The sequence below is a fragment of the Branchiostoma lanceolatum genome, chromosome 9 (genome assembly GCF_035083965.1).
Source record: "Branchiostoma lanceolatum isolate klBraLanc5 chromosome 9, klBraLanc5.hap2, whole genome shotgun sequence".
Classification (NCBI taxonomy): domain Eukaryota; kingdom Metazoa; phylum Chordata; class Leptocardii; order Amphioxiformes; family Branchiostomatidae; genus Branchiostoma; species Branchiostoma lanceolatum.
The window spans coordinates 20573723-20598020 of record NC_089730.1 but is presented as its reverse complement, the minus strand read 5'-3'; the positions used below and the strand labels follow the sequence as shown (position 1 = coordinate 20598020).

Here is a 24298-nt window from a genome sequence, read left to right as displayed (position 1 = left end):
AGACGACATGTAGACTGAGTTTTGACACTGACTGTTCCAATAAAAAATTACGACAAGTTTCCTCATTTCGAAGTGATTTTACGATGGATTCATCACTGAGTTGCTTCTTGTTGCAGGGAAACATTGTTACCAGAAAGTTTTGATTTGAGAGGAGGGGAACAGGCCATCATCAAACACAAATTTTATCAAGAAAAGGATAATGATAATAACAGCTATAGTGACAGCCTTGGTACTAAACAATGAAACAACTTTACAGTTAAACAGCAAATCAGTTGTATAGGAAAATCTCTCCTAAAGCATTATCAAATCTTGAATTAAAAACAAATCTCAGTTTTGCTTGCATTTGGACCACACACTTGTTATGTTATCAAATGTTCACAACAACTTTGCCTTACCCTAGTACGTGTAACGTTACATATGTATCACAGTAAGGCCATCAAAATGCTAAATGCCAGCACGGCAAAGCTATTTTGAGCTGCACATTCCGAGCAGACCCCCAGGTTTTCACAGTTGACATATCACGATTTACACCGTCCCCCAGACACTGCCAAGTAATAACAGCGACTCCTTTAACCCCAATAACGCGCCCGGTCTGCGATCGATACCGCAGCACGTCTTACTCCTTCCTGCACTGGTGGTGATAAAACCTGGCCAAGCATGCAGACGCCATGTACTGAATGCATGGCAAGCATACAATGTCAATATACTATGTTTCAAGTTAGGTTTATGTGTAATACTACAATTCATGGGAAATTGCAGCTCATTTGCATAGTTGGGACCTAATTTGCATATCTGTTACAGTTTGACTTGTCACAGTGGTTCTGTATCCTTGACTTTGACTTTATTTGGATCTACACTTAGCTTGACATTTCTAGTTAAATTGTCTGTGAAGGATATTACCTGTTGAAGCAGCTTGTTATAATAATTCTAGATTGAACAATCTGCACAATTGATGAATTATGCAATTCCTGTCTTATCTCTCTTTTAAAAAGCATAGAGTTTTACTCTATAAACATTTATGTACCTTCAACATGTCCTAATCTTGTTATTGATATTAAGACATTCCCAACCTGTAACTGAAAAAGCTGAGATATAAATAGAATCTATAACCATCAGTCACAAAAATGATCCCCGCCGATGTGTTATTTCCGCACAAGGACTAAAACCGTGGCATGTGTGGGAGTGAAAACCCGGCAGATGTATAAAAACTGAAACACGACACAGCAGCACGTCATCAGCACCATCAGGTGTCGGTAACGGATCTGACGGGTCATCCATAAATGGGCTTCTTTAGTTGGTGAAAGGAAATGAAAAGCTGAATATAGTACATTATAAACATAAAGGGCAAGGATGTGGTGAGGAAATCATCTTCAGCTGGTCCTTACCCTGAATTTGAAGAAGAAAAAAAGGGAATACGAAAATCTTATCAACTCTTAACCTTAAAGTTATTGTTTGAAATTTATAAAATCAAGACTTTTTGAACTTAATCAGACTTCTCAGTGCCCAATGTCTTTCGGAACTCATAATGACTGGATCTTATCAACTCTAAACCTTAAAGTACTGTTATAGTTTGAAATGTATAAAATCAAGACTTTTTGAACTTAATCAGATTTCTCAGTGCCCAATGTCTTTCGGAAATCATAATGACTGGACATCATTGACCTTAGATCAGCTAATTTGGAGATTTTGAGGCCTTCACTTCTGTTTAATCTTCAGGCCAAGATGCAAATGGCCGTAGTTTTTATCACAATTAACATTCCTTATTTGATTCTACGAACTCTCATTATTAAGAGTCTTAAAAAGACAACAAAATTGTCTTGGACTGTCGGCACACACTAGCACTTTTGCCGACAGGAAGTGAAAAACAGTTTCCAGTACCCGCGCCCAACAAGACATACAGTAACTCAGCCATGTGTTGCCTCTAGCTTATAGCAAAGGTCAGCCATTTTACCTCGGCTTGCTGGGATCACATTTGTACGGCTTGTCTCAGCCATGTAACATGCTGGGTGCTCAAATATAGCGGAGGGTGAATCCATCTAATGCACCTGGTACAGGTGTGAACAGGTCTTAACGATATCTCAGAGCCACTAAGGGCTGGGAGACTACCTCAAGGCCATGGCAAAAACAGCTCTAATGTTCTGTAGATATTTTACTTGTTGAAAAGGGAGTGGACAGCTGACAACCTGAATATAACCTGAAAGTGTGGAGGTTTGCTTGTTATTTTTAGGCCACACCAATCTAACTTATTGCTTCTCGAATCTAAAAAAGTAAATTGTAATATCAACATGGCAGCAAAATCCAAGGTAAGTCTGTACCTGAGTTTGATCATAATGGAGTAGAGTGACATAAAGCCTAATGTAACTATACATCATTTCTCCCATTGATTCAAGCATTAAGAATCTTATAGTTATATACATGGCCACCTATCTAGATATACTGTGACCATTTTCTGCTCGTAACATAACATTGTGAGTTACTGATTTGGAGCATTCTTCTTTTGTTGCAATTAAGTTAATTACATTTTTTAATTAGTATTAATCATTACCTGTAGAAAAATCACCATTAAGAAATGAAGGCCCATAAAAAATCATATCATCGAAACTTGATATCCAAGTTGAGACCCTGTCATGAGTGATGTGTTGTTAGCTGACACCTTTACAGACCTTTAATAATAGTAAGTACTGTACATTTGTTCTACTGATGTGTTTCCTGTAACAGTTGTAAATTATCAACAAAGGAGAGCAGAGAGAGATAAAACACAAACCTCTTTCCGTAGCGCCCCGCTCGGGCAGTCTTTCATGAAGTCACGATGCCTGGAGGAGGAGGGAAGATAAATCGGTCAGCTTCTCGGTTATCAAACGGACAGGATTGCCATGGCAACCATTTACAGACAGGATCGCCCGGGCAACCATCAGTCTCTTTGTTTCTTACACCAAAGTCTTAAATCAAAGGGTAATGTGCATACTTGTCATAAACTATACATCTAGACTTACCTAGTAGAAAACACAGTAACACATTTCTTTATCAATTCAGAACCAGGTATCTTAATATTGCATGGGGATGTAAGGTTTCAAATCACTAAATATTAGATATGCTGTCACCGTATCTTATGAGGCAAAAAAAAGCAAGATGTTAGCACTCTCCCACCCAAAACTTCATTATATCTTTGCTCAGCAAGTATCAATATCAAAATAATAATATTGAACACAATCATATAAAACTTTTTAATAAATTTGATCTTCTTTTTCTTACATATATGCATGCTTCACCTGAGTTACAACAAAATGTCCATGATTGTAATATAATATTGATCATAAGAAAGATATCATTTCACCGGCAAACACAGATGTCAAACCAAAATCAATATAAACAACATTGCCAAGATTCCTTCCTCCGGGCCACAGCAATTCAATTTGCTGGTTCTCAGATTTCACAGCATCGATGCTGAACTGAAACTTTGTGAAAGATGACAACAGAGTCTGAGGTTAAAGTCTAGATCTGTACTCCTTGCTTATAAGGTACCAGGGCTGTCTCCAGGACCCGTCCCTCTACCAGGCTCCGCGGATCGCTGGGAAAATAGTAGAAATCGGCCAAATAGAGTGAATAGTATGCCAGGGGTACTCCGCTATACAGGGAAGCTCAATAGGCGAACCACGGATGGCAGATTGGACCCTCTCTCCGTAGCTAACTCCCTTGGCACACTATTCACTCTATTAGGCCAATTTCTACTATTTTTCCAGCCATCTCGCGGGGCCTGGTAGAGGCTACCGTCCCTTCGTCCCAGGATGGAAATTTGCTTGTTGTGACGAACAGGATAAAAATATTTTCCGTCCCAACAGTCAAACTTTATGACTTGAAATTGATGACAATGTATCTTCGTATCGGATCCCAGATAATGAGTGGGACAGATCTAGAAAAAAAATTTAAATCTGGAGACAGCCCTGTTTGCTAGACAGTTTCGAATTCAGGGAGGGAATAGAGTAATTTTAATCTTGACCTCTGACTTAATACCTCTTGCTAATCTTGCTCATACTATAGTGTCTGGGAACTAATGAAATGAATTACATGTATGTACATGTAGTGTGGTCTTATCAAATCATCCTCGAGCTCTCTGTTCATATAGATCTTTCAAACCTTGAGCTCTGTATCACTTACACCATCTATGAATAAAACTTGCGCTATGTTTAGAATTTCCATAATCAGCTGACTATGCATGCACAAGGTCCAATCTCAGATATTATGAGAACTAAGAACTAGATAAATAAACAAAGATGTTTGGACAGTTGTGGCCTTGAGAACCATGTGAGAGGACAGGTTTGGACAAGAATATAATTATGATTCTATATATATATATATATAGCACATGTACATGTAACTGGTTAACAAGTCATTTTGATATGTATGTATATCATTCAGGGCTCAAAATACTGGCTGCAAAAATTTGTGCATCTAATTTTTGAATGTGGGTGCACTGGTAGATATTTCATGTACATAATATTAAATTTTAAAATAAAGTTAAAGGTACTTATTGCACACCAGTATTCAGGTTTTAAGTTCACGTTTGAAACAATAGTTGCGCTACAGTCATAGGTGGGCAAAAAGTTTTGAGGTGGTTTTAAATTCACGCTGAAGAGTTCACCGTGGAAACCGCGAACATAAAACCACCGCAAACATTTATGCATTTACAGTAACTGTCAGCAACATTTCTATCACAGGGGGGTCTTTCTGCTGACGAAAATTTCAATTCACAGAATGTCACTGAGTCTCTATATGTACCCATCTGTCTGTACCCAACAATGTTAACATTAATTTTGTTTGATTTACTGTAAATGCAGAAATGTTCACAGGGATTTAATTTCACAGTAGGCAGAAAATGGAGTGTCCGTGGTGGTTTTGAGTGCTCGTTTGAAACAATAGTAGCGCTGAAGTCACACAAGGGAACAGCTTTTCGCGGTTTATGGAAAAGAGTTCTCCGTAAAAACCATGAACATAAAACAAACAAATATTTCTGTATTTACTCACTAGTATTGAGAAAAATCTCTTAGCTAACATGTTAAGTCCCCAGAATGTCCCACACAATCCCTTCGACCAACGAGTATCGATGTCAAACAGCCGACCTCAGTGATAACCTCTCTGTGTGTTGTGGACAGCTTTATCAGCCATGTCTGACTTTACTCAACACCAAACCAACCGCAGACCTTGTCCAAGATAAATTCACAAATCTAACAACCAATCTGACGACTGATTCGATTTCTGCTACAGTCTTAGGTCAGTAATTCAGTACATACGTCTTCTTGCTATGTCACATCTGGCTGCTGTTTTTATTGATGTTACATGTGACTCAAAGTCTTTATTAAAAAATCTATCAGAAAAGTTATCGACCCAAAATTGGTTGTGTGAAAGCCCATCAGCTTTGGTAGATAACATAATTAAGATTCAAACTCTATAAATGATGTCATTACACTACCACATGAAGACTACATGACAAATTACTTGACAACAATGTTTCCTTTTAGTCATTATTAACAGCTATTTTTCACAATCTTGCACAATGATTGTGTAACTAAGTCTTCAAACAGCTTTCAAAGATAATATAAGGTCTAACAACTATGATCTTCACAGCTGAACGTAATCCAAATGTCACCATCGTCATCTATGACATCAGTACCCACTTAGCAGTCTTAGATGTATTCATTGGTCAAATGTCACATCAAATGTCACATTATAATAAAATCACACAGGAAATAAAGGCAGCATGGCTGATTGTCAATGTCTCGCAATCAAACACAATTGTTATTGATATAATAAGCATTGTCAAGCATGTCATTGCAACATGATGATCAATGTTAACATTTGTACATGCGTGTATATATCAGCCTAAAGTATTCAGCTATTTTTCAATATCTGGTCTGTGATAACATAATATACTTACCGGACATAATAACTTACATGTACATGTATCTTCAAACAGGTTTTAAAAGATGATTATCACCTAACAACTTTAAATTGAATATGGTAACAACCGTTTGAAACATAATCTTATCAATAACAACATCACTGTGATATGTCATCTACATTTCATATCTGCCACGACCAGCTCTTAACCCAACCCCAGACCAGTGCAGCCCTGCCCTCCCCCCAAAGTGATAGATAGATTTACAGTCACACATCAACGTCGCACATCAACCCACCCGACCGGCACGCGCTGATTTCATTCTAACCACTCGACCGTCCTCGCAACAGTTCAGATCAGAGAGATGGCTGCAAATCCAATTTCCCCGCGACGAGCCCAGTCCTGATGGATGCTTCCATTATTCCCACAGTTATACGAGATAGAAGAGCGAGAAATAAACGCTGCACTGCATTTGGAAACTCGCAATTGTGTTCTGTACATTTCAGGGGCAGTGTGTAGGAAGCATAGATCCTACCGGGTGCAGTTAGGGGGTCACAGGTCACTTGGAAGATGATGCTTGATCTCTATTACTGTAAATCATTAAATGTTCCGGGTGGTTTTATTTTAGAAGCGACCTATCATAAATTCAAGACCCCGCAAATGTAGTTCCATTGTATTACTACTGTAGTACAGAATATTGATTCCAACACAAACTTAATTAAAACAATGCAATTAGCAAGAACTTCCCTTTCTCCTCCCACCGTGAAATTAAGCCATGCAAAAATAGATGAATACACATGTACGTAGTATTTCTATCTTATTTTTTGCTAAACCTTTAATTTGAAAGTCCTAAGCCCCCTTCCCACATCTATATATTGATCTCCCAAACTTTGTAGTTTCCAAAGTTACTATGATGATGAAATTTTGTTTTTTTGCATAAATGTTTACATGCAAAATAACGCATTCAGTAGCAGGTCAAAATATTGCGATAACGCATTCTGCGACCTCAGGTCTGTTAATCAAGTTGCGTTACCGCGTTGCGCTACCGTTATCGTGGCGATACGTTACCGTCATCCTTACGTTATCGTTATCCGTTAATTGTAATGCAATCAGCACTGTATGTGTCTGTATTGCAAGCTCCCTGGTACTGTACAATATAGCCCTTCAGCATAAGCATGATAGTCGACCATGGCACGGGCACATAGCGGCACCTGATATCACACAAAAATATCTGTGCCAGATCTAAGCCCTGTACAGAGTTATGTCTTACTAAAGAGGCCCCTCCTGTATTGGCTTATAAAGTCTTGTTCTATTTCTGGCGCTGAAACAGCATCGCGCTAAGACATCATATCACAGGTGTAATGAACTGTGCAGTGTGAAAGCCATCTGCAAAGTGAGCCGATATCAAAGTTATCATTACTGACAACCCCAGATTTGGCACTTGAGGCAGCAGCAGTTATTGCAGTTACTGCAGTAATAAGCTAGGTGGGCCGTGAAGTGGCGTATTATTAGATGCAATAATAAGAAAGATCCCATGCAGTGCCCAAGTGCATCTCACTTCAACTGGAGCAAGCCAGCAGGCCAGGTGTTATGAAAACTACCTCTGGAGAATTCTTCTACAGCTAGTGAAAACTCAGTTCTCAGCACATTGTTTTAAAAAGAAATAGTAGAAGAATATGGGGCTGAAAATACAATTCCTGATTATATCACTCTCCTTATTCCTAGATCCAATAAGAAGGGCAATGTTGCAATGTAATTGGGTCATGAGCTAAAAAAAAGGCATCGTGACTCCAGAAAATGATTTTGGGAGAGCACGATGTTGGATTTGGAAAAACAACCCCAGGGCCTATGCACATTTTGACTGACTACTAGTACTACTCCAATCCTAGTCCTCTGAAAACTTGGTTCTCATGACAGATTAAAGAAATATCACAAGAAGATCTGAAGGAAATTATGTTTAGTGACCTACTTCTTAATATATCTAATGGGGGAGTGGTAGTGTTGACTGAGGCGTGATTGGTCCACAGGCCATAAAAAGACGGAGCAGAATTAGAGTGGAGGGAACCAGATGTTAGAAAAACAACCTCTGATCTCGACAATACTCTCCAAGCAGAGGGTGGTGGGGGAAGATTGTGACCTTTTTAGCACATGCCCCGTTTTTTGTCACAATGTGTGGGGGAGCGAACAAAGGGGCATATGAAATAAAAAAAAGGTCACGATCTTCCCCCACCAACCTCTGCTTGGAGAGTACATGTACTCACCAACACAATGTTAATCCACTCTGTCTGGGGAATGCATCAAGGTGATGTAAGAAACACACAACAGTGTATGTTGGATACTGTAGATGGTTAAGGCCATTTTTCTTTTTGTTAATTTAGAATTAGAATATATGGTTTCTTTCGCAAAGAATTGTATTCTTCTTGAGTCAGAAATCTAGTGTTGGCAGTATTAATGACTTATACCAGGTCCTGTAATATTGATACCAGGATTGCGTTACATTTTTATCAACTGTTTAATGTTTCATCTTTCTTGACAAGTTTATATGCTTATTACTAAGTATACGTACATGTGTATGTTCCACAGTTTCTATGACAATTGTAGTAGAACGTTTGACCAATTTGAAAAAAGTCAGCGTTCTCAATTGAATTGATGAACACATTTTGTACAATTTGTAAGAGCTACTGTTAGTAGTAGTCAAGTTGTAATTCTGTCTGTTATAATTAGCCATTCTCCATATAAAAACATACTTTCTAGGGCATTCCTAATTTAGATCGGCACTCTAATCTTCAACAAAGGCCTTCAATGCACCCGTAACAAAGCCTTATTAACAACATAGCGGACATACCAGTGCTACATGATAATGTGCCCTCCTGTCTACAGTAAACAGCATAGCTGGCATTGCAAGTCATGATTAGATGGGATATACCATCCAACCTGTCTTAGGGGGGACAGATAACTTTCTTTTCTCTATCTGAGTCTGACTGTAGATGATGTTTTCTCTCTTTTTTTACACTCCAAGATGTTTAGAATTTATGTATATATAACAAATTTTATAACACTTGATTTTCCACAATAATAATAAGATTAAGAAGAACTTTATTGTGCGACAATTGTAATATGCATCAAGTTACTAAGTTTACTTATTTCAGCATAATTCCAAATCCCTGCAGGTAGTTTTACCAAATTTGCGATTTTTCAGGTATGAAAAAAAGAAGATTCAAGCATTCAAGCATTCAAGCATTCAAAGAGTAAGGCAATGATTAAGTGAATAATGGTGGACTGCAAGTGATTTGTCAAGCACCTAATGAGTGTATTGTTCCCGTCCTAATTGAGTGCAAGATAACGAGTTTCCCTGGCTGAAAAGCTGGATGCTTTCAAATTGGTCCAAATTTATGGGTTTCCCCTGAGGACTGCTAGACAGACACCTGATAGCTGTGTGTGAATAAACTTTGCAACAGGATAGAAAAGGAATAACAAAATGTCCACTGTGGTCAACAACTGGGCTCTAAATACTTAATCCTTATTCTATTCTAGCTCAGGGTCAACACTCTGATGTTACCCCGATATTATATGCCAATCATTTCTCTATCAATGGTTGCCAGACAGTTCGGCTAGGGAAGCAATCAGATCTAGAGTAGAGAACTGAAGCTAGTAGAGGATATAGATATATACATATACCAGGTTAGCAATACTGCAATTTGTGAGAAATTCTTCTTACAATTTTGGAAAAATACCCTGCAAGCCACTATTCCTGCTCTACAACAATCTGAGCAGTAGTATGCTGCCGACAAGCTAAATTTAGACTCATAATACCAACTCTAAAAATATTTCTCCTACAAAATTGCAACATTTTATCTACTATTTTTGCAAATTGTAATTTTGTCACAGGTTTGACATTGAAAGCCCTGGGGCATCAGTGACTGACTGAGTGTGTTTCTGGAGCCAGTCCAAATGTGCAGATCCAGTGTTTAATGCCCTGCTGTGTGCCTTAGTGTTTAATGCTGTGCTGTACAGCAGATCTGTCAGGTACAGAACTGATGTCTCCTGTGTAAGGTCAGGGAGGAACAATGGCTGGTAATGTGTGATGAGGGGATGGTGCACTGATGTAGCAGGCTGGGTAATGTGTGATGAGGGGATGGTCCACTGATGTAGCAGACTGGGTAATGTGTGATGAGGGGATGGTCCACTGATGTAGCAGGCTGGGTACTGTGTGATGAGGGGATGGTCCACTGATGTAGCAGGCTGGGTAATGTGTGGATGAGGGGATGTTCCACTGATGTAGCAGGCTGGGTACTGTAAACGTTTGTGGTGGTTCTATGTTCACAGTTTTCGCTGTAAGGTCTTCGCCGCAAACTTAAAACCACCACAAAAGTTTTTGCCCTCCTATTCCCTTGTCCACTATTGTCTCAAACGCGAACTTAAGATCACCACCAACTTAAATGCATTTTCCAGTAAAGTCTGCTGGGTGATGCTGTCTCTGTACCTTAATTACTTAAACCAGGCTGCTTAAACCAACCTTTAGTGTAACACAGGAACACAGCAGTACCTGGATATTCAGTTATGATACATGTATGTAGATATTATCAAATGTGTTACAGTATATAGTGATCACTTCTGCATTAAGCCTTTATATTAAGGACTCTACACTGTACATAAGGACCACCTGGCCATTGATATACAGTCCAGCCTGTACTAGTGACCACCTCTACATGAGTTGTCATAAAGACTACCTGGTCATTGAATGATATACAGTTAAACCTGTGATAGGGACAACGTCTAGATTTATTTATTTGGCCGTTGATAAACATGTACGGTATAGTCAGGCTTGTACAAGTGACCACCTTTAATTAAGGGACCACCTGCTTATTTAGGCCACATTTTGGTGGCCCCAGATGGTAGTACAATTCTATGTAGATTATTTTCCCATTGACCTAAGTCCTGTCTAGCCTGGGTGCCATCCTATTTCTACCGGGGCTCCTACATTCGCTACCCTATGTAACGAATGTAGGAGCCCCGGTAGAAATAGGATGGCACCCAGGCTAAGTCCTGTCTCCTATCCACAGACTCAGTGACTATACTATAGACAGGTTTGACTGTCAGTGGAATTACATGTACAAGTGAAGATAATAAACTTAACCAAGTCTAATAGAATTATAGGTAAAATTGTCTACTTACCATTGTTGCAACTCCTTCTTGTCAACTGTAAAAAGAAAGAGATGAAATATATCAAAATATTGAAAAAACATTTCAATTCTTTCAATGCAAATCACTATGAGGTAGGGTGCTTATGCAACTGGAAGAATAACCTTAGCCCTATACATCAAGCTTCTGTACAATGTACATTTACTACTGGCAGGCAGGGATCAAAATAAAGACTTTTTCTGTTTCTTGAAATATTACAGAAATTTTACGAACAATTTCAACAAAGTTTTAGGAAATAAACAGTGCCTTCTGGCAGGATTACATCAATCTATAAATAGATAAATAAATAAACCTGGTATACAAATAAGTTGTTATATCAATTTTGTACAATTACTGTAAATTGATTTTATACATCACATGTCATATGTATCTGTGGTCTGTGACTTGTAAGTTGTAATTGTATGTACCTTTTCATGTTATGATACATGAAGACCATGTACCTGAAATAAGTAAACCATGCATGCGTGTACAAATCCCCTAGTCTCTGCCCTTGTCTTGCTTTTATACTTATGTCAACAAGAGTAAAAGTTCAGGCTAATCGCTTGTTGTGTGACACAGTCCACAGCCCAGAACAAGTGCAGTGTTTGTCCAGCACACATATCAGTCCATTCAAACACACTAACAATGGCACAACCTGCCAATATCAACCATCCACATGGAAAAGCAGTTAGATTTGCAGAAGTGAGGGTCTGAAAGGGTTTTTCCTTTTCCTTGTTTACTAGTTTAGGCTACAAAAAGTAGCAAATGCTGAGATATGATTTTTTTCAACATGAAAATGAATATTCTTGGGGAAATAATTGAGAATTGTGCCAGGAAAAAAGCATGGTACTATGATATAATGTCATATTTCATGACACGACCTTTAGTCAAAAGATTTAGCTTTTGTAAACAAAGTATAAGTTCTAACAAATAACAATGCTAAACCATGATACCAACAAATCAACACATTTTCCTTGATGCTTGGACTTTTAGTCAGAGGTAATTTTACAAAATTGTACCTTGGAATTAAATGGTGAAAACCTACATCTTTTATTGCTTTGTGACAACCTATGAGGTATCAACCATAATCTGCATCCTCATTAAGTTTTAACATAGGGTACAGGTAAATTATACAGTACCACAGAAGCATGCATGTAACACTATATGTCTCTGTCCCAAATACTTTACCAGACTCCTGACATTTACCACTGGATCAGGTTTACTACTGGGGTAACAAACAGCTAAATTAGTAAACACCCTCCCCTGTGAAGTGTTGGCTGATGTCTTGTTAGTACAACTTACAAGTCTCCTGGTCTCACTCTTATATCAGATATCACAAACATACAAACACTAACCACTTATAGTTATACGTTGAAGAATGCTAGACATTCAGGAATACATGTAAATTACATTTCTTTATTCATATACATAAAACTGGACACAAGATTAGAATTTATGACACTTTCATTCAACAGAAAACGTTTCTCCAGTTTATTAGATGAAATCAAAAATACCAGTCACTTATCATTATGTTTCAAAAGTTTTCAAAATTCTAAGGGGATCATGTTTCAACTTGTCCTTGGCTGTAGAATGAAATTCCGCCTGTCCTTTGAAAGATTTATAATGCTTTCCTGTACTAACATATGGTGCTTTTAGTTGTTTTACATCATATATATATTCACATTTACTGTTCATTTTAGATTTTACATGCATGTTATAAAAGAGAGCTACAAGCTTCCAGTAGCCTTCAGGTCTTGTTATGTGGTGACAATTTGAGCGAAAGAAAATTTAAAATATCACCAAATGACAACAGAGCTAAGTCAGTGCACATCTTCAGTTTCACTTTCATACATGTACTACTGACAGAACAGGCATGCCAGTCCCACAGACTGGAGCTCCCTGCTATCAGATCACACAGAAATAACCCAATCAGCCAACAGGACATACATAATTGATACGCCCTGATCACAATCAGATAAAGAACAGGCCACAGTTCATATTTCCTCGTCAATCATAACTACAATTAGGACAACAACAGGTGCAGGATGGGGGCTTCCTGTACAGGTGTTTCCACCTGTTCAACCTGGGATAAACAAACATTGTCTGTTGCATTGTGTGTTTTTCTTCACTTGGTCTCTACCACCTGAGCCCTTTCTGGCAATAATAAATAGTCAAATAACAGGGATCTCCCTAGAAATATATAGCAGGATGGGGGGAGGGTGCCGGGCACAAGTTACGTGTCGCGAGGGGGGAGGTCTGGAGGGGGTGCACAACTCTCAAAAGGAGAGCGGCTGTTGCATTTTGCCTTTTTCAGACATAATGGAAGTCATCTACTGGAACTTGAGCTTTACACCTGAAATTTCTAGTTTTGAGCAAAATTACAGGCTTTGCTGGGTAAAAATTGGAAAAAATACCCTAACTTTGAAAATCAACAGGATGGAGGAGCGACACTGTTCCATTCTTTAGGGCGATCCCTGAAATAATGTCAAACTTGTTCTAGTAACCAGCTCTGCATTGAAGGAAACCTGGCCATTCTTTTGGGTGGTCCCTTAGATAAGATTCTTCCTATTGACCCAAGAATCAAGAATCCTGTCTAATTTACTCTAAAGAGGTCACCCGTTCTACTGTGGCCATTTTGAAATGTTTGACTGTGGTAGAAATCTGCCAAAATAGCATGCATGATTTGTCGTAGGAGATAAACTGTCAAGTTCACCCCTGCCAATCATCCCAGCAGGGACCAACTTGAACTTCTCTGGTTCATGACCTTGTCTGACGTACTATCTATCCAACATTTCCAGTTCAGTCTGTATTTCAGCCCTAAGATTAGAGAGAAGCCGGGCATGTTTTTTATCTGCATGTACTAGGAAGTGGCAGGTGACAACTTTCGTGAAAGTCTGCAAGACAGTGGCAGATGCAGCGCATCCAAAATTGAGCATCTGATTATTGACAATTAGATATTTGTGTATGATTCCGTACGTAGAGATACTAATTGTACACAAATGTATACAGAAAGATAGTAAAACAAGTTTAGGTTTATCACTTGGTTTGCTGACATTCTACTTTCGTTTGTGCACCCAACTATTTGTTCCGCGTGCCTAAATCTATAGGTAAGGTGCACCTATTCCCCCAAAAAAATGAATTATGAGCCCTGATACATTGTATGTGGGGCTGGGAGGGGAAATCATAACATTTGCTGTACCCATTTCCTTATTCACAACCACTTCCAGACAGGATGGTACGGAAATGACACCACCTCCCCTCCGCCCATCTGCTTGGATGTGAGGACAGTAGCTTCTGTCAGTAAGGGGGGATGTTGATGTAGTAAAGCGATCTGAGGTGCACTTGTTGTGGTGTGCAATATGCTGCAGTCTGCCCTTATCATGTACTGGGGACAGTCCAAAAACAATGAAAATTGAGTGATGTGAAACTAAATCTGCGAATCTCGAAAACATACAAATTCCGTGTCAAGACTTGAACTTGAAAACATGATTGTGAATTTTTTGCAAACACCTAGATATCAGAACAGTCGGGGTGATACAGTGTTATATATGATGGCAGCTGAGCTCCTGACACGATAGTTAATGTTCAGTCCCTGCTGGGGCCTTGTGAAAAAGTGAGCCTGAATCAGACGTACACAGCCCAGTATGTTACTGTTGTATGTTTATGCCGATATTGTCCTTACAAGAACCTTTATAGATGTGATATCTGTCGGGTTTGCCTGTTGTTCCGTCCGTACATCGCGCAGAGAACCGGCCATCGTGACGAGGCGACACGGACAAGCATTTCAGCTATGGCCTGAACTTTCCGCCACTTTATTTTTAGCTTCCTTCTCGTCAGCCTTTCCGCGAGTGTCACGGGCACGGGGAGGGAAAACCAATAGATACAGCTAATAACCCGGGGATAGATCTATTACTGACGGGAATTGGAAGTGTTAGATTGAATCAGACTGAATTTGTGATCTACCGGACCGGTGAAGGACAAATCTGCGGGCGGGAGTCGCGGGGCGGCCCGCAGCCGGAAACAAAGCTTCCCGGTCCCCCACTCCGGGACGTGGTTCCTCCAGAATTCTTTAAATAGCTGATATCGTTGGCTTGTGTAACGAGAGGTCGATCGCACAGAATGCTTACTAACCACACAATAAGGAAGTTGGAGAACTGAAGACACAAAACTGAGACGCCTTCAAGACAAGATTATGAGACGCCGGCGGAACAACTCACAGTAGGTGCACTCCTGAAGTTCCTTCATTTCCCCGGCCGTCAGCTTGCTGCCGCTCTTCCCCATGGCGGAAACTCCCGAGTTGAAGAGTCCTACAGAAATCCTACAAGTCCCAGCCCTTGCCTACCGCTCCGATGTAGAAGACAAACGCAGCAGGAATCTTGGAAACATAATATTTAGGAGGAGAAGTGGTGTGAGCTCGCTCTCTCAGGCGCCATGATGGGAACATCCCACGTCACGTGACTTCCAAATCAGAACAGACCCGGAACAGTCCACTTCACAACAACACGGGGGTGTCAGCTGCTCTTTTTCTATTTTCCATTTCTTTGGTTTCGTTTTGTTTGCGGTCCAATAAAATAATAATCTGTCTACGTAGGTACTTTTCACAACACAACAGATCAGAGCATTGGTCGTTAGGCGCTAGAGCAGCCTACTCACACACGAAACAGGGGTGGTGTTGTGTTTTTGTTTATTACTTTATAATATCATATAGGCAAGGACAGTATATAACGTTAATGTCCTTGATATAGGTTGGCCACGAAGAGAAAGTTTTCACAAAAGAACTGATTTTAAGGTTATTAGAAGCTGCCGTCTTGTATACGTAGCACTAAATGTAGGCATATTTTCGCCCAAAACAGGCACTTCGATTGCAAGTTAACGTTTCCCTTTTCCGGTGCCAAAGAATACATACGAATTTTACGGAATACATACGAATTTTACGGAATACATACGATCCATTGCTAGAAACATACGATCCGTACGGAATACATACGATCCATTACGCAGAAACATACGTTCCGTAAGGAATACATACGATCCATTACGCGGAATACATACGATCCTTACTAATTTGCTGGCCATCGCGCTAGCACTGAATCTAGCTTTGTCTGGTCCTGCTAGTTGGTCTAAGCCGTACGGATTCCGTACGGATCGTATGTTTCTGCGTAATGGATCGTATGTATTCCGTACGGATCGTATGTTTCTAGTAATAGATCGTATGTATTCCGTAAAATTCGTATGTATTCCGTAAAATTCGTATGTATTCCGTAAAATTCGTATGTATTCTTTGGCACCCCTGCTTCACCTCGCAGCTTTTGTACCCTTGGTCCTTCCTAATTGCAAGGTTTAAATGCGATAAGGCAGATTCATCCAAGGAGTTCTTTATATTCAACCTCCTTTCTTCAATGTATTCAATCAGTCCCCGGGCCCGTTCCACAAGGCGGGGATCGCGGCCTAAATTTGATGTATGTAATCCTTGATTTCATACTTCATTCGGGATTCGGTATTTTTCTTATATTGAATTGTATGAACCTATTGTATCATGTCGGCTCATGCAGTACTCACGCCGACCGATAGGAGCGCTGCTGTCCAAGTCGGGGGGTGAGAGTCAACGACAGTTACCTCATCCCCTCACCTCACCTATCCCTTGACCTCTTTGTGGGTCATTAGGGCACTAATGACAACGACACTGTTAGCCGGGCAGTACACAATAATACAGATACACTTGTTAATTCTAACGGCAGGGTTTAAAAGTGCGTTTTCGGAGTCGACTCCGACGGTGAATCCCAGTCGACTCGAAGCCGACTCGGAGCCGCTGGGTCTACTCAAGTCGACTCAAAACTCGTGTGTAAACTCAGCCAATGCTTTTGTACGACGGTCAAAAATGATTGGATGCTTACACGTGACGTCACAGCGCACGTAGCCTCCCCACGTTTGTTTGGGTAGAGAGATCACCCACCGTAGCAAGTCGTCGTGATGTTTGATGGAAGCACAAAGGACTTAAAACTCAGAGCAGGAAAATACAGCCAATAGGACATCAGTTGCTGATGAGTCGATATGAAAGGCGGCCTGACGTTGGTAAGTGTGCTTGTGTTGCCGAATTAGCTCTGTAATTCAGGTACATAATTCAGGCATTAATAGTAGATAACCTCCATAGCAGGCACTACCGGGCCTTTTTGGGGGCGCCTATTATGCACTTTCTGCAGCCAGCCCGTAACCATCAGCCAGCCTGTAACCATTTCGGGCAAAATGGTTACGGGCTGGCTGATGGTTACGGGCTGGCTGCAAACAGTGTATTATAAGCCCCCAAAAAAGGCCCGGTACTGAGCCTACTATGGAGGCTATGTAGTAGATATGTTTGCTAGTATTCTGTACGTGGCATGTTACTAATAGTTTTCGACGTGACTGTGCTTGATGATACCGTGATACACTCGCACCGCGTACTTGAATCGCGAGGTAAGAGGTTCAAATCATGGTTATTGGTCAGTTATCTGTGACGGCTACATTTCTTCTGACGAACGTTGTGCCAAGGAGGTTGTGTATGTGTGTGCATGTGTGTGTGTGTGTGTGTGTCCGTGTCTGTGTCTTTTGGCCAGCAAAATGATTCATTTTCAATGGCAGTCCCCCCCCAACCGGGCCAAGATTTCCAAACAGAGTGACACTAAATGATCCGTATCTTGTTTGGCCCTCCGTTAGAGCTTACACGTTAATTCTCGGTACCAGACACTGTGACTTCTCCAGGGACAAAGCAGCTGCCGTGCACCTGCAGTCTTGCCTGACGAACCAGGTGGCGTGATTCCGCATGCCTTATGCGCGCATTGCTTACTTTACGTAACTGTGCCATGTAGCATGAGTGAACTTCTATGGAGATGACTCCAATCATTCACCTGGTGACGCAAGTCACGCAAGCTTGTGTACCAGCTTTGTGAATTGCTGTCAACCAAAACAATGGCAAGGGGAAATGAGTACCGCCGTACCTTATGATGTAGATTGAAGGGGGAAAGCTAAGGAATGCAAATTTTCTGGCGGAAATAGGAGTTTTTCGGTGAGCTTTCCTACTGATCTTTAAATCGTTTGAAACAGCAGACTTCAGATCTTCAGGGAAAAAATCAAATTAGATTCAGTCATAACCTGCTTGCATACAATCAGAAGGCGGACCAGAGTTAGAATAGGGAAGATTCCAGGGTACTCCTAATCCAGCGCAGACCTTGTTTGGGAGTGGTCGGGAGCAAAGTCGTCACGGGAATGTAACGTGTGAAGTGAAAAGTGGCTTCAGTCTTATCGTCTCCTTCTGCAGGTTTCAAATACCAAGTGCACCTCCTTTCACATCCAGGCTAGAGATCTATCATCACAGCAGCGGACCTTCTACTGCGTGCCCGGCTACTACAGCGCTATCATCATAGCAGCGGACCTTCTACTGCGTGCCCGGCTACTACAGCGCTATCATCATAGCAGCGGACCTTCTACTGCATGCCCGGCTACTACAGCGCTATCATCACAGCAGCGGACCTTCTACTGCGGCCCGGCACTACAGCGCTATCATCACAGCAGTGGACCTTCTACTGCATGCCCGGCTACTACAGCGCTATCATCACAGCAGTGGACCTTCTACTGCATGCCCGGCTACTACAGCGCTATCATCACAGCAGTGGACCTTCTACTGCATGACCGGCTACTACAGCGCTATCATCACAGCAGTGGACCTTCTACTGCGGCCCGGCACTACAGCGCTATCATCACAGCAGTGGACCTTCTACTGCATGACCGGCTACTACAGCGCTAACATCACAGCAGTGGACCTTCTACTGCATGCCCGGCTACTACAGCGCTATCATCACAGCAGCGGACCTTCTACTGCATGCCCGGCTACTACAGCGCTATCATCACAGCAGCGGACCTTCTACTGCGGCCCGGCTACTACAGCGCTATCATCACAGCAGTGGACCTTCTACTGCATGACCGGCTACTACAGCGCTATCATCACAGCAGTGGACCTTCTACTGCGGCCCGGCACTACAGCGCTATCATCACAGCAGTGGACCTTCTACTGCATGCCCGGCTACTACAGCGCTATCATCACAGCAGTGGACCTTCTACTGCATGCCCGGCTACTACAGCGCTATCATCACAGCAGTGGACCTTCTACTGCATGACCGGCTACTACAGCGCTATCATCACAGCAGTGGACCTTCTACTGCGGCCCGGCACTACAGCGCTATCATCACAGCAGTGGACCTTCTACTGCATGACCGGCTACTACAGCGCTAACATCACAGCAGTGGACCTTCTACTGCATGCCCGGCTACTACAGCGCTATCATCACAGCAGTGGACCTTCTACGGCCGGCACTACAGCGCTATCATCACAGCAGTGGACCTTCTACTGCATGCCCGGCTACTACAGCGCTATCATCACAGCAGTGGACCTTCTACTGCGGCCCGGCACTACAGCGCTATCATCACAGCAGTGGACCTTCTACTGCATGACCGGCTACTACAGCGCTAACATCACAGCAGTGGACCTTCTACTGCATGCCCGGCTACTACAGCGCTGAGACGATGGCGCCGTGTGGGACGTTCCGTGTGGCACTTCTGCTGATCAACCTGTTCTCTGCTGACGCCAGCGTCCGTCCTGACCGTGTGGGTAACGGAGGAAACGTCATCACCGTACGCGAGGGTAACGGAGGAAACGTCATCACCGTACGCGAGGATGTGGCCGTCGGCAGCGCGGTACAGAACCTCCGAGACCTCGTTGATGCCGGCACTGGCTTGACGGGAGATGAGTACAGATCTTTATGGTCAGTGAACATTACTAAAGGTAATTTCGGACGGTTTGAGGTTTCAGTAGAGAATTTGACGCTTATTGTTGCGGCTCCGCTGGACTACGAGACACACCCGCGATACAATCTCTCCCTGGAGCTGACAAACACGGTAGACAAAAGTTTCTGGTCCTGGAATCTCATCATCGTGGTGGTGGACGTACCAGGATACCCGCCGTACTACAACAAACGGTGCGAAACGCCCGTTCTAAATGACGACGGCAGCTCTGATTACTATATAGTGAGCAGTGACGGGTATTACGATGTCGCGTTTAATGGTGCGTACATCACGTCGTTCAGTGACTTTCTTCTTGAGTGGCGGCGTAATTACTACCATAACGGCACCTTTCGTGCTATCATGGAAGATGACTGCTCCCTTCGAATGTGCTTTGGATTAGATTGGGATCAGCTAAGTGTAATTAACGGTCATAACGCTTTCGGCACTCGTGTGTCCACGGCGATTATGTTTCCGATTATCACTGAGATGCAAAGGTCTCACCGATTCGAACTTCAATGTCGCGACAAACAGTTAGGAACTGATTTAAAAGGTAACGTTACACTCTTGGACACTTCTCTCAATAACACATTGCCTCAATGGGCACAGAATGACCAGTGCGGCGTGGCAGAAGATTCCCCTTATATCTTGATTATACACCTTAACGAGATATGGTCCACTTCCACCTATGAAATCCAATGTGAAACCGGCGCAGTCCTTCCGTATAGCTTTAGCTTTTGGTTTGAATACAACATCACAGGTTGTCCCGAGAGCAGATACGGACTGTTCTGCGACAAAGACTGTGTTTGTAAGAACGGGGCTCGTTGCCATGGCTACAACGGTGCCTGTGAGTGCCGTCCGGGCTGGAGAGGGCGGGCCTGTGATATTCCTTGGCCCGAGGTTGTCATCATCCCTTCTCCTGGCGATTCAGTCGTGAAGTACATCGGTACCAATCTGACACTGACATGCGTCGCTCCCCTCATCGAAGTAGCAAATATGACGTGGGTTGATCGGGAGGGAAACGAACATAACGCCACGAACGTTATTGAAGAAGGGACAATACGGAACAGTTCCATCAGCTTTCAGCCGATCTCAGAGTCAGCCAATGGTGAACATACCTGCGTGGTGAAGGCTCTAGATGGCGAGATGTTTAATGCAACTTTGGTCCTAAACGCTGTATGCGAACTCAATTATTACGGAGAAGCTTGCAGCCAAGTGTGTGACTGTCAGTTTGAAATGACGTGTTACAGATGGGAGGGTTGTCTGTGTCCTCCGGGTCGTCATGGAGACAAGTGTGAGCACACCTGCGCACCAGGCACCTTCGGGCTGAACTGCAGCATGAACTGTAAGTGCCAGAACAACGCCGCCTGTGACGCGGTGAATGGCAGCTGCATTTGTGCAGAGGGGCAGTCGGGTGAATTTTGTCAGAACGTCGACCCCAACCCTGAAAATAATCCAGTCGTTGGCGTCCACATTACAGTGTTGGCATCCGTTCTCCCTGCAACTTTTCTAGTGGGCTGCATCGTGATTGTAATCCTGGTTAGACGATGTAGGTTGCATTTGGACAACCCGGTTGACACAGAGGTGAACTTGGAGATGGAAACGCTCTCATCATGGGAAGTGGACAGAGACGACATTCGTTTCGAACACATGATTGGCGAGGGAGAGTTCGGCCATGTCGTGCGGGGAAGACTGCGCGTGCCCCAAGGCTACCAGGTTCTGGTGGCTGCCAAATGTATCCGGCCTGACCGCATGACAGCGTCGGCTGTCCGTGACTTTCGCCGCGAAATGGACATCCTCGCCAGGATCCACGAAGACAAGGAGGGGCACCCGAACGTTGTAAAGTTTTACGGAGTTCTGACGAAGTCTGAGCCTCAGTACATCCTGGTGGAGTACGCGAGTAATGAAGAACTGCGGCGGTACCTGTGGAGTCTGCGTGAACAGTACAAGATCACGGGGAATAGCAAACTGCTAGATCGGCTCGGGTTTGCTGCTGACGTGGCCAGTGGGTTATCGGAGCTGGCACGTCTAAAGATCGTGCACCGGGACATCGCAGCTCGCAATGTCGTCATCAGTGACAGGAAGGTGGCCAAGATCGCGGATTTCGGGCTGTCGCGTGACGTTTACGTGTCGTCGGCGTACGAACGCACCAACCAAGGCGGGGAGGAGGAACTGTTGCCGCTGAAGTGGATGGCCGTGGAGTCGTTACGGGACGGGGTGTACACGTGCGAGAGTGACGTGTGGTCCTACGGCGTGCTGCTGTGGGAGATCGCCAGCTTTGGGGAGGAGCCGCGCTATGCTGGCGGCCCGATGCACCCTGACGTGTGCACACTGTTGGAGCTGCTGAGGAAAGGGGTCCGTCTGCAACAGCCGGAGAACTGTCCGATGTCTGTGTACAAAATCATCAGGTCCTGCTGGGTAGTCGACCCGTCAAAACGGCCGACGCCTGAAGAACTGTTGCAAAAGATAGAACAGATGAATCCACAAAGACGTCATGCTACCCACCTTGTTAATCATGTGTAGTATCTCATATACGTGAAAGTGTGCCTTCAAGTGTATAATCCCTAACTTCAAATCGCCGTGCGCTTCAGTCTGATATCCATCTCTACTCTAACTGTCGAGTCTCTTTCGATTCTGGTTGCGGAGAAGACGAAAGAGACTCGAACGGCAGCTAATATAGGGATGGATTCCAGGCTACGAGTGTTTTCTCCCAAAATTGTTCCCAAAATCTACAAGTTCGCTGGCAATATCAGAATGTGTTTTCTCCCATATTCAAACTTACCACATGGTGACCGACACGTGCCGATCGTGAGAATGTGATAGTATGACGTGTTGTCTCCATGATTATGAGACTTCAAAACATCTGATGCATATGGCTTTGCTCTTATTTCCTATGAGGCAATGAAGTATAGATCTCCTGTACAGCCCAGCACTCCCTGGGCTCTTTCACAACGAAAAATCCTACAGGTGAACTTTTGACAAAACTCGAGGAATTCTACATTAATTTTCTTATTCGAACAACTGCCCAGCGCAGCGGAGTGCAATAATGATAGTAGTCCACTGTATTCTGCTTCTGTGGAGAGCAATGCTATAGAATATATAGTAGTAGATATAGGATTGGGATTGTACCAGAACAAGCAAATAATATATAACCGGAACAACTGCAAATGTTGATCTTCATCGATCAGGGTTAGCAGCCCAGTATATGATTGATGGTAATGCTTTTGCCAAGCGCAGGGGTCATGACGTATTTTTGTCCAACTTTGACTGAAGATATTAATGTACAAACCACTTCAATCTATTCCATTTTACACGAGATTTGATGCTTTAGAAATGTATGTATTATGAGGCAGAACAATGTTTGTTTATTCGACTAATGTAGCAGATACTGAGTGCAGACAACAATTATCAACAAGCGCCCACAGCACAACACAGGGGTTGAATAGTCTATTTGTATCACATTATACTTCATTCACTCTGACATTCCTCTTTGCAGTATGTTGAATGCGTTAAATGCATGCTCTGATATGCAATAAGTAAATTCTATAGAGTCCACCCACTGTTGCCTGCTCATGCAGAATGCCATGTACATGTAAATATATTGTGTTTGCCAAAGTTGGTCGCATAAGAATAGCTCAAGCATTAAGATATATTTAGCGTCAGCTTTTTCCCTTTGTTAATACAGACACACCAGCTGTGGGCAATATAGTGTTTTAGCTGTATGAATACTAGTAGTAATTTGAATTACTTTTTTTCCATTTCCAAGAGTGCGGTAAGTTTGCGATTCTGAACTAAACATACAAACACAAACACCACGGTGTCATTATTCCATTACTTCAAGAGGCAAGGCGAACACCACGAAAAGAAAATCTGCAATATTTTACAGTATCATACGACTTACAAAATTATATGCTACATGTACATGTAGTACTGACCGCATGTAACCCGAGGAATGAATGAAGGCTTTTACTTGGCTTGAAATTCTTATAAAGAATATGTATTCAATGTTCGAACATCGGGCCTATTTTCAATTGTGCCTTGCTAGCGCTATAGCCAATGGTTCGTGCGTCTTCACCCTAACAGGTGCCTCCAACACATAAAGAATGATTTTTATTGGTCAGAAATTTCCCGCAATGGCAGCCTTTCTAGCGCTGAATTGATGCAGGGTTTACAGGTTTCACATAATACACAACATATACATATAACATATCTTATCCACACTTGCATTATGTGGAATTGTCGCAAGGGTCTAGGCGGCTGCCACCAGGTGATCTCAATACGACCTTCCCCAACCTAAGTCAGGTGCCCATTCACACCTGGGTGGAGTGAGGAAAGTCGTGTTAAGTGCCTTCCCCAGGGGCACAACATCGGGGGCATAGTGGTTTCGAACCCTGGACCTCTCGGTTCTGGGCGAAAC

At 42.6% G+C, this 24298-nt stretch overlaps 2 protein-coding genes across 8 annotated transcripts in view; one reads left to right on the top strand and one right to left on the bottom strand.

The window, feature by feature from the left end:
- LOC136442326 (neuronal calcium sensor 1-like) overlaps window positions 1-15559 on the bottom strand; it is a 43076-nt gene extending 27517 nt beyond the window's left edge. For 2 of the 7 annotated variants that reach the window (XM_066439121.1, XM_066439124.1), the window contains exons 1-3: window positions 15292-15555; window positions 11069-11093; window positions 2765-2813 (exon numbers count right to left, since the gene is read on the bottom strand). In XM_066439121.1, coding sequence (XP_066295218.1) covers window positions 2765-2813; window positions 11069-11093; window positions 15292-15355 — 138 coding nt within the window. In that variant the 5' untranslated portion in view covers window positions 15356-15555. Of the gene's footprint in view, window positions 1-2764; window positions 2814-11068; window positions 11094-15291 lie in introns of all 7 variants that reach the window. The other 5 variants (XM_066439120.1, XM_066439122.1, XM_066439125.1 and 2 more) reach the window with 4 other exon arrangements.
- Window positions 15560-19626: 4067 nt separating this feature from the next.
- LOC136442685 (uncharacterized) lies at window positions 19627-22726 on the top strand. Its single transcript, XM_066439628.1, has 2 exons — window positions 19627-20164; window positions 20642-22726. The coding sequence occupies exons 1-2, from the start codon at window positions 19627-19629 to the stop codon at window positions 22402-22404; spliced, it is 2301 nt and encodes a 766-aa protein (XP_066295725.1). The 3' UTR covers window positions 22405-22726.
- Window positions 22727-24298: the final 1572 nt, after the last annotated feature.